Source organism: Urocitellus parryii, unplaced genomic scaffold, assembly GCF_045843805.1.
Source record: "Urocitellus parryii isolate mUroPar1 unplaced genomic scaffold, mUroPar1.hap1 Scaffold_83, whole genome shotgun sequence".
Taxonomy (NCBI): Eukaryota; Metazoa; Chordata; class Mammalia; order Rodentia; family Sciuridae; genus Urocitellus; species Urocitellus parryii.
This window is the reverse complement of record NW_027554189.1, coordinates 347,319-358,691: the sequence shown is the minus strand read 5'-3', so window position 1 is coordinate 358,691 and position 11,373 is coordinate 347,319. Positions and strand designations below refer to the sequence as shown.

Below are 11,373 nucleotides of genomic sequence, written 5' to 3'. Positions count from 1 at the left end.
AATTAAGTCTGAATCCATTCTTTGATCTCTAACAGACCCAGGATGTGGTCCAGCTCACATGAATAGCAGTTCCAGAAGTTCTTCTCCAGCTAAGGTGACGAATGAGGGTGAGGTAAGTTCTGTAGTTACTGTGAATCATGTGGTCATGCAGGAACATGTAGCTTTCCTACAGTACTTGCTCTTTGCTTTATCCTTCTTTGTGTTCTATTTGTACTATCCCATTTGTTTCTTAAAAAGCAAACTGTTCCCCAAGAACCTGAGACCCCCTCAGTCTCCACAATTACTTCTTTGACTGAGCATCCAGTTGGAGTAAGTACTTAGAGGTTGAGAACTGAATTGGGTTTTATTCTGTGCATTTCTGGGAAGGATATTCAGAGCATGACACTGATCTTGTTTGCTTTAAACTGCATGCAATATTGAGCTTACTTTTCTCATTAACTTGGGAATGTTGCTTAAGTGTGTACAACTATAATGAACTATAGAATGTGAAAAGTTATCACTCTAACTTTATATGGTGTTTTGTGTTGAACATTCAACACATATAAAGTAAAAGTAAAGGCAAAGTAAATTCATTATAAATTATATAATTCATCATTTTTATTTTTGTTTGGAAGAATGTTATTTAAGAATTCCTTCATTTGTGCAAACCCTATTTTGAGTGATTTGAATTAGATTGGTATCAGATTTTCTGAAAGTGAAATACTGTTTCAGTGAAACAATGATCATCTGAAATGACCTCTTGAGCCAGTCCCAAGAAATGGTCTCATTTGTTCACATAAGTGTATTCTCTTGTAACTGTGTTGCTATTATATCCGGTAGGTCTTCTGCAGCTCTATAATAAAATAAATTTTTAATTGTTTAGTTTCAAACCCACTACTCATAGGAAATGATAAATCAATATCTCAAATGGTGTACAGTATATAGCACTGTGATGGAAAATACTTCTCAAGTTCCAGTGTATATATATTCCAGGAATATACATCTCTAGAGAAATCTAAGGGCACCTTAGATAAGACCCCAAACCCCTTTGTAGTAGAAGATTTAAAAGAGAGCAAAGACCCATTGTTAGAGAGGAGTAGAGGTGGGAAAAGCATGGCTTGGAGGCAAACCTGGGATTGAGTTCCTTTAATATGCAGTGTGGCCTTCAACAAATTATGATATTCCATTTGCTTTTGTTCCCTCTTATTTAAAATAAGACAGTCTACTTAAAGATCTCAGAGGTTGAATAATATATGAAAGACTGACTGAAGATACTCTGAATAGTAGCTATTATTACATGGGTTGAGAATGGATTTTTCATTTTATTCTGTTCATTCTTAATATGGAAGTAATATTGTGGTGAAAGGGAAGTGATGGGGAGGGGGGACTCCCTTTGAAATAGATTGTAGTGAATACAGCATGACATACTTGTCAGAAATCACCTCTGTTAATAACCTCTGCCAGTCCTCTTGCCTTTCCCTTTCCTGTGCAGATATAATCAGTAACAAACTGCTCCCTCTTGTGGCATCCTTCCAACTTCTGTAAGCTGTCGGTGGGAATACACAGGAGGGGTGGGTAGTTTTGTTGCACTGATGGTGTTCTCTGGACAGGTGCCTGTTTTGGGTTTTAGCTTTTATCGGTGTTGATACTTTGTCTTAATACATAGGAATTTTAAAACTTTTAACTGCTTTCAAATCTTAAATTGCAGGTTCATATGGCTATGAAAGGGCCCCCTCCTTTCTCAGGGGTACCCTTCATGGGACCCCTGATGGGACGGCCTCCACCACCTCCCATTCGGTATGGACCACCACTTCAGCTCGGTGGGCCTTTTGGGCCTCGGCCAATTCCTCCACCATTTGGTATGATGATCTGAACAGTAGTGATTGACTTATAAATCACATTCATCTTTCATTTCTATTGCTTGCTAAAACAGTTGGTTGCTATCTCAGGTCTTTACAATGAAAGGATAAAGCTGAGTACATTTTAACTTTTCCTCCAGTTTTCTGGGACATATGGAACACTACATAATCTTATACTGAGATAGGCAATAGCTATCTCTCATAGACAAGGATAAGGGGCTATATACAGAAAAGCCAGAAATATTACTTCTGCAGATGTTTGTTGAAACTCTGTTGATATGCACTGCAATAGATGGAAAGGTGGATGAGACACATGCCATAACTTAAAATTTTGTCACAGATATGAAAATTCTATAACATAAAGTTTGTAATCGCCCATAATGGAAGCATAAGCAGTAGGTTATAGAATATAGAAAAGTCAAACCCTCCTTATCTTGAGAAAAGTCAGAGGGAAGTGTTAAAGAGGAGGATTTAACAGTGACCTAATAAATATTGCTGATTTAATTAGGTGGCTGTGGAAGGCCTTTTCCAGGAGGGCATGCACCTTGATTCTGATGGCATGTGTAAAGTCCATGCTGAAATACTTCATGAATTTTTAATGGATACAGTAATAAATAGTGGAATTTCCTTTTATCAAAATTTCTTTGATGTAGTAAAGTTCTTATTTCATAATCTATCATCTTGTCATGGTAATATAGTACTTCCAAATATAAATGGAGCTCTTGTGAGATAGAAATAATTCTGCAATTATATAGTAGGGAAAGAAAAAAGACAAGCCTGGAGCTAGGTAGAGCCATGTTTAAATCCTTAATATGTTGCTTCATGGCTGGTTGGTCAAAGGCTATAACTAAACTTGTTCCATCTCAGTTTGCCTTATCTGGCAAGTCAGGATGTTCACCAGACTTCCTTTTTATTTTCCAGGTCCTGGTATGCGTCCACCAATAGGCTTCAGAGAATATGCACCATGTGTTCCACCTGGAAAATGGGATTTGCCTTTTGACCCTCGTGATTTTTTTCCAGGACCCGCACCAGCACCATTTAGACCTTTAGGCTCATTTGGCCCAAGAGAGTACTTCATTCCTGGTGCCCCATTACCACTTCCAACTCATGGTCCCCAAGACTATGGGCCACCACCTGCTGCAAAAGACTTAATGCCTTCAGGCTTTAAAGATGAACCTCCACATACACCTAATTCTCAGATTAGTGAGGGCTGTTCACAGGCCTTAAAACAGGGCCCATAAAGTTAACCTCTGACACTTAGTCAGAAAATGGACTATAAACTATTCATCAAGTTAAAGGATTATTGGCTTCAAAATATAAAAGTTTATTTTAAATGGTTTATGTTTTTAGAATGAAGCTGCCTTGGTGCAGTATACATTTTGAGCCAAAATATTTTCCCCCTAAATATCCCCCACTTAAGCTAGAGTATCCTTCCAATTTTAAAATGTGCAATAAGGAATACCTTTGTTTTAGTTAATGTAGCATATACAATTGCTAAATGATTTAGAATGTCATAATTATGGACATTTCCTGTGGAAATGCTTTAAGAACATGTATTTCCATTATCCTATTTTTAGTGTATTCCAGTTGATAACAGAGAAATGGTGTTTTATAAGCTTGATTTTTTTCTCTTTCAATATCTGGTCGCAGAGACTGTTACGCTAAAAATGTTTACTCAAAGATCATAAACTTCATTTTCCTTCTTGCTGAAGTTCTTTGTTGTAATAGTTCATAAAAAATGTTTATTAATATTTCCCAAGTGTCTGTTGATTCATTGGATCGTCATGAGACTTTGTGCCATTGGGGAAGCATGTCAACTCACTCTCAGAATCCACCCCTAGGCCTCAGAAGCAGCAGGGTCAGGCCTGCTTGGGGTTCTCCACTCAGCCCAGCTTTCCAAGACCCCTGTGTCCCTGCCTGCTGGAGCTTGGGGACCAGCGGCTAGGGCCTGTGGGCTGCCCACTGCTGCCCTGCAGCTTGGGAAGTGGTAGCACGCCTCTGCTCTCCTGCTGCCTCCTGCCACAGTCTAGAGAGCTCTCTGAGCCATCCTTACACCTGGGAGCCACTGCCCATCTTGGGGGGAGACTGACCCCATGCAAGATGTAAATAGCAACATTCTCAAATACCTGGGGAGGGCCGAGGGGCCTGGCGGGAGGGGCTGCAGGGTAAGGCCAGGAAGGGACACTGCTGTGAGGCGGGTGCAGGGAAGGGAGAGAGGAGGGAGGGTGCTGGGGGACTGGGTAGGGCAGAACTGGTAGGGCCAACACCTGGAGGGCCAGAGCCTGTGTCCCCACTCCCAGCTGAGGGGCAGAGGGTGCTGGGCTTGGGGCGAGGAGGGACCACCACGAACCCAGCTTAGGTGTATTCTGAGGGCGAGGTCGGCACAGAAGCTGCCTGACACAGCCAATGCCCGGGGAATTGGGGGAGGTGAAGACAGGCGCTGACTTCTCTCCCAATCACCAGGCCTGATGGGAGCAAGGCTGCCTTTTGCTGGGTGAGTACTGAGGGGGACCCTGCCTGGGGCTGGGGGCTTCCTGGGATCCTCTGGCCCTCTGTGGAGCCAACTCCCAAGTTCAATGCCTGCCTGCCCAGATGGGTGTTTTTGAGGGGACAAAGATGGCTTAACTAAAGGTCTGGAGACAATGGATGTCCCATGAGATCCACTCTGAAGTGCAAGATTCAGCTGGCTCCAGTGGACTCCTGCTGTTGACCTGCACCCCTGGGAGCAGTCTACCAGCTGCCTACAGTGGTGCCTCTGGGGACAGGTTGCCCGTTCTGGCAGGGACCTCCCACCAGGGAACATGAGAGCCTGTGGTGCCCTGGCTTCCCCCTGTCCCCAGGAGCTGGTGTCTCCTGGGTGCCTGAGTCAACACCCATCTCAATCCTGTCCCACTGTCCTGGCCATGAGGATATTTCATCTCTGGTGGCCACTGCTGTGACTCCTGGACTGTCCTGTTGGCACCAAGCCTACTTCCCAGAAAGCAGTGGGTGTACAAGAGACACCAGGAACAGGACCACGGGGACGCCCGGCCCACAACCCATGTGAGATGGAGGCTGAGATGGTGGGGCCTTTCCAGAACCCCCCCACTGCCGTTCTCTCCAGGAACAACCTCCAGCATGCCCAAGGCCGTCCACCCACTTCCACGGCCACGGGGACTGGCCTGCGTGGAACATGCCTGGCTGGAAACCTGCTGTGGGCTCCTGGGGAAAGCATCATGTCCCACTGAGCAGCTGGGACTCCTCGGTGGGCAGTGAGGTGACTGCTGCTGTGTGGAGGGGCAGGGGCCGAAAAAACAGGGGTGGGGGTGAGTTACCATTCGCTGAGCGCCATCCTCCTGTCGTAGACACGAATGGAACAGTCACGCAGCTGTCGGCGCCCGTGGGGATGTCCTGGCCCAGACAGAGAGGGCTGAGATGGGGCACCGCTACCCCAAGCCCACATGGGCCTCACCTCCCTCCCTGGGGACTTCGGCCTTTGCCTCCACCTGCCAGAGGCCATCGCAGGCTGAGGAGCTCAGATGGGAGGGAAGGGCAGGGGCACATGGGACTCGGTGCAGCCAGATCTGCCTGAACACCTGCCCTGCACCTGCGCACTGGCCAGGGCAGGCCGAGCTCCGGCAGCATCCTGGAGGCACCCAGGGCCACCTGGCTATTGGCCAATTAAACTTCCCAACACCATCTCCCTCTTTCCTGAAGAGAGACAAAGTACACTTTGGCAAGGAGAACTCCTATTAGCTACCCCTGAGGACTCCTGATCAGTCGAGGGAAGAGCGGAAGCGTGGACCCTGCTTCCCCTGGTGGCTGCACACAGCAGGAGGACTGGTGAACGCCAGCAGGGGGAGCTGCAGGCAGCAGATGGGCCTGTGGGGGCAGGGAGGGACGCGTGCTTTCCAACCCCAGTGGGGACGCTGCGGGAAATCTGCACATGTGGACTCTGTGTGAGGGGCAGGCCTTTGCAAGAGCCCCCCCACTTCTCCCTGCACCTTGAGGCAACAAAATACATAGGAAGGCACCAGGACCACAGCTCTGGGCGAAGGCAGCTGAGAGTGGGGGAGGAGGTGGGTGGCCAGGGACACTCTGGCTCTGGAGGCCCTTACACTCCACAGGGAGACGGATCTGAGCATTAGGGTCTCCATGCTTTGCCCTTGAGGAGTGGGCACCTGTCAAGCTCCCCAGCAGGAGCACAATGAAAGTTGTTTGGTGCCATCATGGGATCTCCGAGCACAGTAATTGTGAGAGGAGGTGACCTCAGGCTGCAGCTCTCCCGGGCGTCACCACAGTGCCTAACAGTGGTGAGGTCCAGCCTCATGTCCAGCTCCTGTCATTCCTCCTTCCTGGCTCAGTTCTGTAGCAATGTGGAGCAAGCAGCCTTCTTGCCACCAAGGAGCCAATGTCTCTCCATCGGTAGGGAGGACAGGAGAGGGTGGGGAGGTCTCTGCCCTGTGCCTCTCCAGGGACTCTAGAGAAGGGTGTCCTGGGCTAGAGCCCTCAGGTGCATCCCTGAGGTAGCTGTGGTCTTGCCTCTGCTCCTAAAGCGGTGGGCACAGCTGGATTTTAGCAGGCGGCCTGTATGGCCCTCTCACAGGTGTCTTAGGCAAAACCAGTGCAGATCCCTTTCTTTATTAAAACTAAAAAGAAAAGATGCTTTAAGCGGTGGGGCTGTGGCTTGGTGGCAGAGCGCATGCTCAGCACTTGAGAAGCCCTGGGTTCACTCTCCAAAAAAAAAAAAAAAAAAGCTTTGAAAAACACACGAATAGTTAATCTTCTAATTTAAAATATTTCACCCCGCTGATTTCTGATACTCCCTAATCTGCCAGATAAGACAATATTTAAAAATGATCAGGATTAGCTTAGACTTAATTATGCTGCAGCGCAGGGTCAGGTGCATGATTAATGTGCAGCCAAGGTGGTGATCAGCTCCGAGGCTGGGAGTCTGTTCTCGCCAGCAGCAGGCGCCATCTTGCCCATCTGCTTCCCTGGAAGGCTGAGACGGGCACAGACCGAGCTTGCTCTGGAGATCTGGGTCTGGGTTATTTGAGCAAGGGGTCTGTTCTGTGCAGGGGGAGCGAAGAGCCTGGGGGAAGGGGCTGCACAGGGACCAGAGGTGCTTGTGGGGCCCACCATGGTTACCTGCACCTTCGTTTCACGGTCGGTGTCCCAGATCCGGACAATCCGCACATCCCCTGAGCTCATGAGGAGGCCAGTTTCTTGCTCCCAGTCCACCACCATCCCAGCTCCTGGGGAGGCAAGCGGGACACGGGGTCAGTCCCTGGGGCTACTCCAGGCAGCCACTCAGTCAGCGGCTCCAAGGAGCACTGCCAACCCTCCCACCATTGGGCAGGTCCCCACCTCCTCCTGAACCCAGGCTGGGGCTCCCAGGGCAACGAGCTCAGGCTGCTGCGGTGGTGGCAGCCTGCCCTGGAACCCTCCACACTGAGGCATCTGCGAGAGGGAAGAGTACTGGGGCCCAGCCACTTGGGAGGCTGAGGTGGGAGCACCAAGTTCAAGACCGGCCTGGGCAACGCAGAGGAGCCCCGGTTAAAAATAGGAAGGAAAGAAATGAGGGTGTCCTTTTCTGTCTGGAACTGGACAGGGAGTTATACACTCGCATCATAGTTTCTACTTAATACAAAAATATTTTGTGTGTGTGGTGCCGGGCATGGAATCCAGGGCCTTCCACATGCCAGGTGAGTGCCCCACTGCTGACCGACGTCCCCAGCCCCACACGGCTTTAACTGTGTAATTATAAAGGTTTTGAGCATACACGAAGGAACACGGTGGAAATAAACCCTTATAACCCGCCACCCAGATCTGAAAGTCCCCAGCAGTTTGTTTTTTGGGGGGTGGGGCTGGGGGGGCCCAGGGCCTCCTGTGTGTGGCACCCGACTGCCCAGCTGCGCGCCTGCCCCAGGAGTTGCACTGCGGCCACATGTGCGCGTGCCCCTGGGCTGCAAAACCTGCCTCCTCCACACGGAGCAGCACAGCGCTGCACGGGAGTCTGACCTCCCCCACTTGCTCTTCCCTCTGAGGGTCTTCCGACCCTGTCCAGAGAGGCAGCTGCCATTCAGACGTCTGTGAGGCACTCCACCGACAGTCATATTAGCTATTCCCTGGTGGAAACCACATCTCAGGCCACATCTAAGTGTGTCCTCTCGCGCAGTAAGCAGCCCCGGAGGGGAGCTGTGGGGCCACGTGCTCTGCACCACATACTTTCTCCAGCTGTGGTCGCCTTATAACAAAAGGGAGGGAAACTGAAGAGGAAGTGTCCATGCAATCTGGCCGGTGTGGTCGGCTGCCTGGGCACCAGGCAGGCTAAGGTCCAGGATGAGGGTCTGTGGGGACTGGCACCTGGTGAATGCTGAGAGAAGCAAGGAACCCAGAGCACATGAGTCACCCTCTTTGGACCAGAGACTTCTCCCAGGACGCAGCTCAGCCTGGGTCCCGGCTGTCCTGTGGTGCCACCACCTCATCCTCCTGTGCCCTGGGCCTTCCAGCTGCTCCTACCGCCTGCTTCCAACCAAGGCACCATAGCCTCGTGCAGCCTGGGCCCCACCCTCTGGCCACTGTCCTCTTTTCTTCAAATAGCCTCTGTGGAAAAGGAGAACACAGGTAGGAGAGCCACAACATTGCTGGGACCTGGATGTCCCTGGAGGGAGGGCATACCTGTCCCCACGTGGAAGTCATGTGACAAGGTACCAACCACATAGCATGGGGTGGGGGCAGGTGGGCTTGATGGCACCTTGTGCAAGGCCAGAGCCCCACGTCTAGGTACACCTGGACAGCCAGTTTGCAACTTGAGAGACCCAGCTGAGTAGAGATGTGGAAGTCCTCTAGGACAGTGCTGATGTCTGTCCATCTGCCCTACAGAGGGAAGCAAGCCCTAGGTCCTGGGCAGCCAAGCCTGCAGCGTGGAGGTCTTGGTGGAGCAGAGGAAGGGATTCTGGAGGGGAGGCTGCTGTGCCCAGGTGTGTGTAGCTCGCTTAGCAGGAGCCATGGGGGCACCATGCGCCAGTTCAAAGTGTGCTTGTGCCCTGCTCACCCTGAGTACTGGACTGGGAGACACTGCACTCCCCAGAAGGCAGAGGTCCGATCCCTGCTTGACGAATCCTGGACACAGGCCTTGGATGTGTGTCCTGATACACAGCCTGACCAAAGAGCTAATTCTTTCCTTAAAACAGGGAGACAAGGCAGGACAGAGCAGAGAGCGTGGAAGTCAGACCAGCCACCCGCATCCCAGGCCTGGTAGTGGAGAGCCAAGCCTCGCCCTGCGCTGCCCTGGAGCACAGCTATAGATTTGGTGCCTGCCAGCCAGTGGCTAGGCGCCCAGCTTTGTGGCCAGCCCAGAACTGACCTCTGCGACTTGGGGAGCTCTGCCTCTGGCTTGTGCCTCTGCATGGCCACCTGCCCCAGCCTTGGGGCTGCTGCTCTGTATACCTCCTTGGTTGCTCCAGTTAATGAATAGTAACCACTGACCAAAGGCTCAGGTCAACGTTCACAGGCCGAGGCTGGACCATCACACTGCTCTCGGGGCCAAGGTGGTGGGACAGTCTCGCCCTGGCAGCCTCACGCTCCACCCTGGGAACGGACCGGGGCCCTCCCTGACTGACAGGGTGTGGAGGATGGTCTGGTTCTGCCTGTGTCTTCTCAGAGACCACTGCTGTCCTGTGGCACAGCTTCTCACGTACGTGGGAGGGTGTAACCAACCACTGGGACAATGTAGCGAGGACACCCCCGGCCCCACACAGAGGAGGGCCTCTGGTCTTTCTTTAGGGTTTCAGAGACGGTAGTTGTGTTGCTCTTTCCCTGACACCTGCCCCAGCCCTGTGGTCTAGTTTAGTTTTCTCTGGGGAGATCGGACACTGAGTCTCCATATAAAACTTTTACAGAGGTCAAGGTTGAGTTTTCTCAACCATCTTGAGTTTTCTCACTCATCTTCCCTTTATCTTGAACTTTTAATGTAAGAATTCTTACAAAACACTAAGATGTGAGTCCAGAAGGTTCCCTGGCACATCCCTCCAACACCCTGTAGGCCCTGTGGCCCGAGGACAGGCAGCTGTGACTCCACATTAAAGATGGGCAAGGACAGAGAGCTCTGGAAGGCAGGTCTCCCTGTGAACCTAGATTCTGCAGCTGACGACCCAGAAACACACTGGCTATGGGAGGAGTGAGGTTCTACTTGCTTATAATTTGTCTCAATAGCAAGGTCCAGAGAGAAGGGGCTCATTTTGATGTTCTCTGCAGGAGAGAAGGGCAGGGACAGAACTGAGAGAACCAGGAGAGGCCCCACACAGACAGGGGCTGGGAAGAGGACTCGGATGGGGCTGTGGAAATCACAGGCAGGAGGAGGAGCAGCCAGTGGTGGGCCACAGTAACCTCACCTGGTGTCACCAGGGTCAGAGGGCTGTGCTCACAGGTGGCCATTCCAAGATGCACAGAGGGCTCTGGAAACTCAGGCCTGGAAAGGCTGACCTGGTGGTCCTCCCAAACTGCTGGATGGTGCAAAGCCACGCCCAGAGCTGCTTTGGTGGCTGCCGATCTCACCAGCCTGGGCAGCCCACCACACTGGTACTCAAGAACATGTGACATTTGCTGCTCAGGGCCAGTTAACCACAGTGTGTTTCCAAGCCACATTCAGCTTCACACCAGGACAGGTGTGACCAGAGCTCAGGGCCATACCCAAGACTCAAAGGCACTCAGAACCCTGGGCCTGTAAGCCTCATGGCTATCAGGAGAGGCCACCTACTAATGAACTGGGGACTCTGATGTGAATGGGTGGCTGGTAGGGAGCTGGTCCAGAGGCCTTGGAACAGTGACCCCTGCAGCTCTGGACTTCCTCCCCAAAGAGCCCAGACCCACCTCGTGTGGTGGGCAGCATGTCTGAGAGCCCCTGCCATAGAGTCACCATCTCTGGGTTCTTCTCCAAGTCAGCAAAGTTCTTCCACACCCTGATGGCGCCATCATCTGAGAAGGAGAGAGGGGGACATGATCCTCTGCCCTGTGCTGGCCTCGCCTGCACCCCACATGGGGGTCAGATCCCTGTCCTGGACATCATGCTCCACCATGCCCAACAGTGGGCCCTGCACAGGGCAGCCAGGCGCTCTGGACACCTGTCCCCATGCTCTCGCAGTGTGGGACTCCGTGCTCACTTCCTGTCGGGCAACTGGGGAAGCTGGCAGCAGGGCAATGGGACCTGTGGTCTCTGGGCATCTGGAAGCCACAGAGCTTCTCTGGAGCCGGCTTGGGATCCCTGCAGGGGAGCTCTGTGGCCTCCAGCTTGTCCCCGGGGTGGGAAGGAGGACTTGGTGGAAGCTGGGAGATGGGTCGGGCCTCACCTTCTCTGTTCTTCCCCTTGAGTACTTCAGTTGCTCATCTTGTTCAGACCCATTCTCTCCAAAACCTTTAGGCCTGCACCTTGTCCCCACCTGCCTCGGTGCTCTGCGCACACACCAGCCTGAAGTTGGAAGGGAGGGTGGCCCAAGGGGCTCTCACACAGACACAGAAGGCCCTCTGCCTTGCAGGTGCCCTCAGCATCCTC

General features: G+C 51.8%; 1 protein-coding gene across 1 annotated transcript in view; it reads left to right on the top strand.

Annotated features, from left to right (window-relative positions):
- Positions 1 to 3,079, top strand: part of LOC144252992 (transport and Golgi organization protein 1 homolog) — a 56,290-nt gene extending 53,211 nt beyond the window's left edge. The window contains exons 25-28 of the mRNA XM_077794979.1: positions 36 to 112; positions 238 to 309; positions 1,688 to 1,838; positions 2,760 to 3,079. Of these exons, the coding sequence (XP_077651105.1) occupies positions 36 to 112; positions 238 to 309; positions 1,688 to 1,838; positions 2,760 to 3,079 (620 nt within the window). The remainder of the gene's footprint in view (positions 1 to 35; positions 113 to 237; positions 310 to 1,687; positions 1,839 to 2,759) is intronic.
- Positions 3,080 to 11,373: the final 8,294 nt, after the last annotated feature.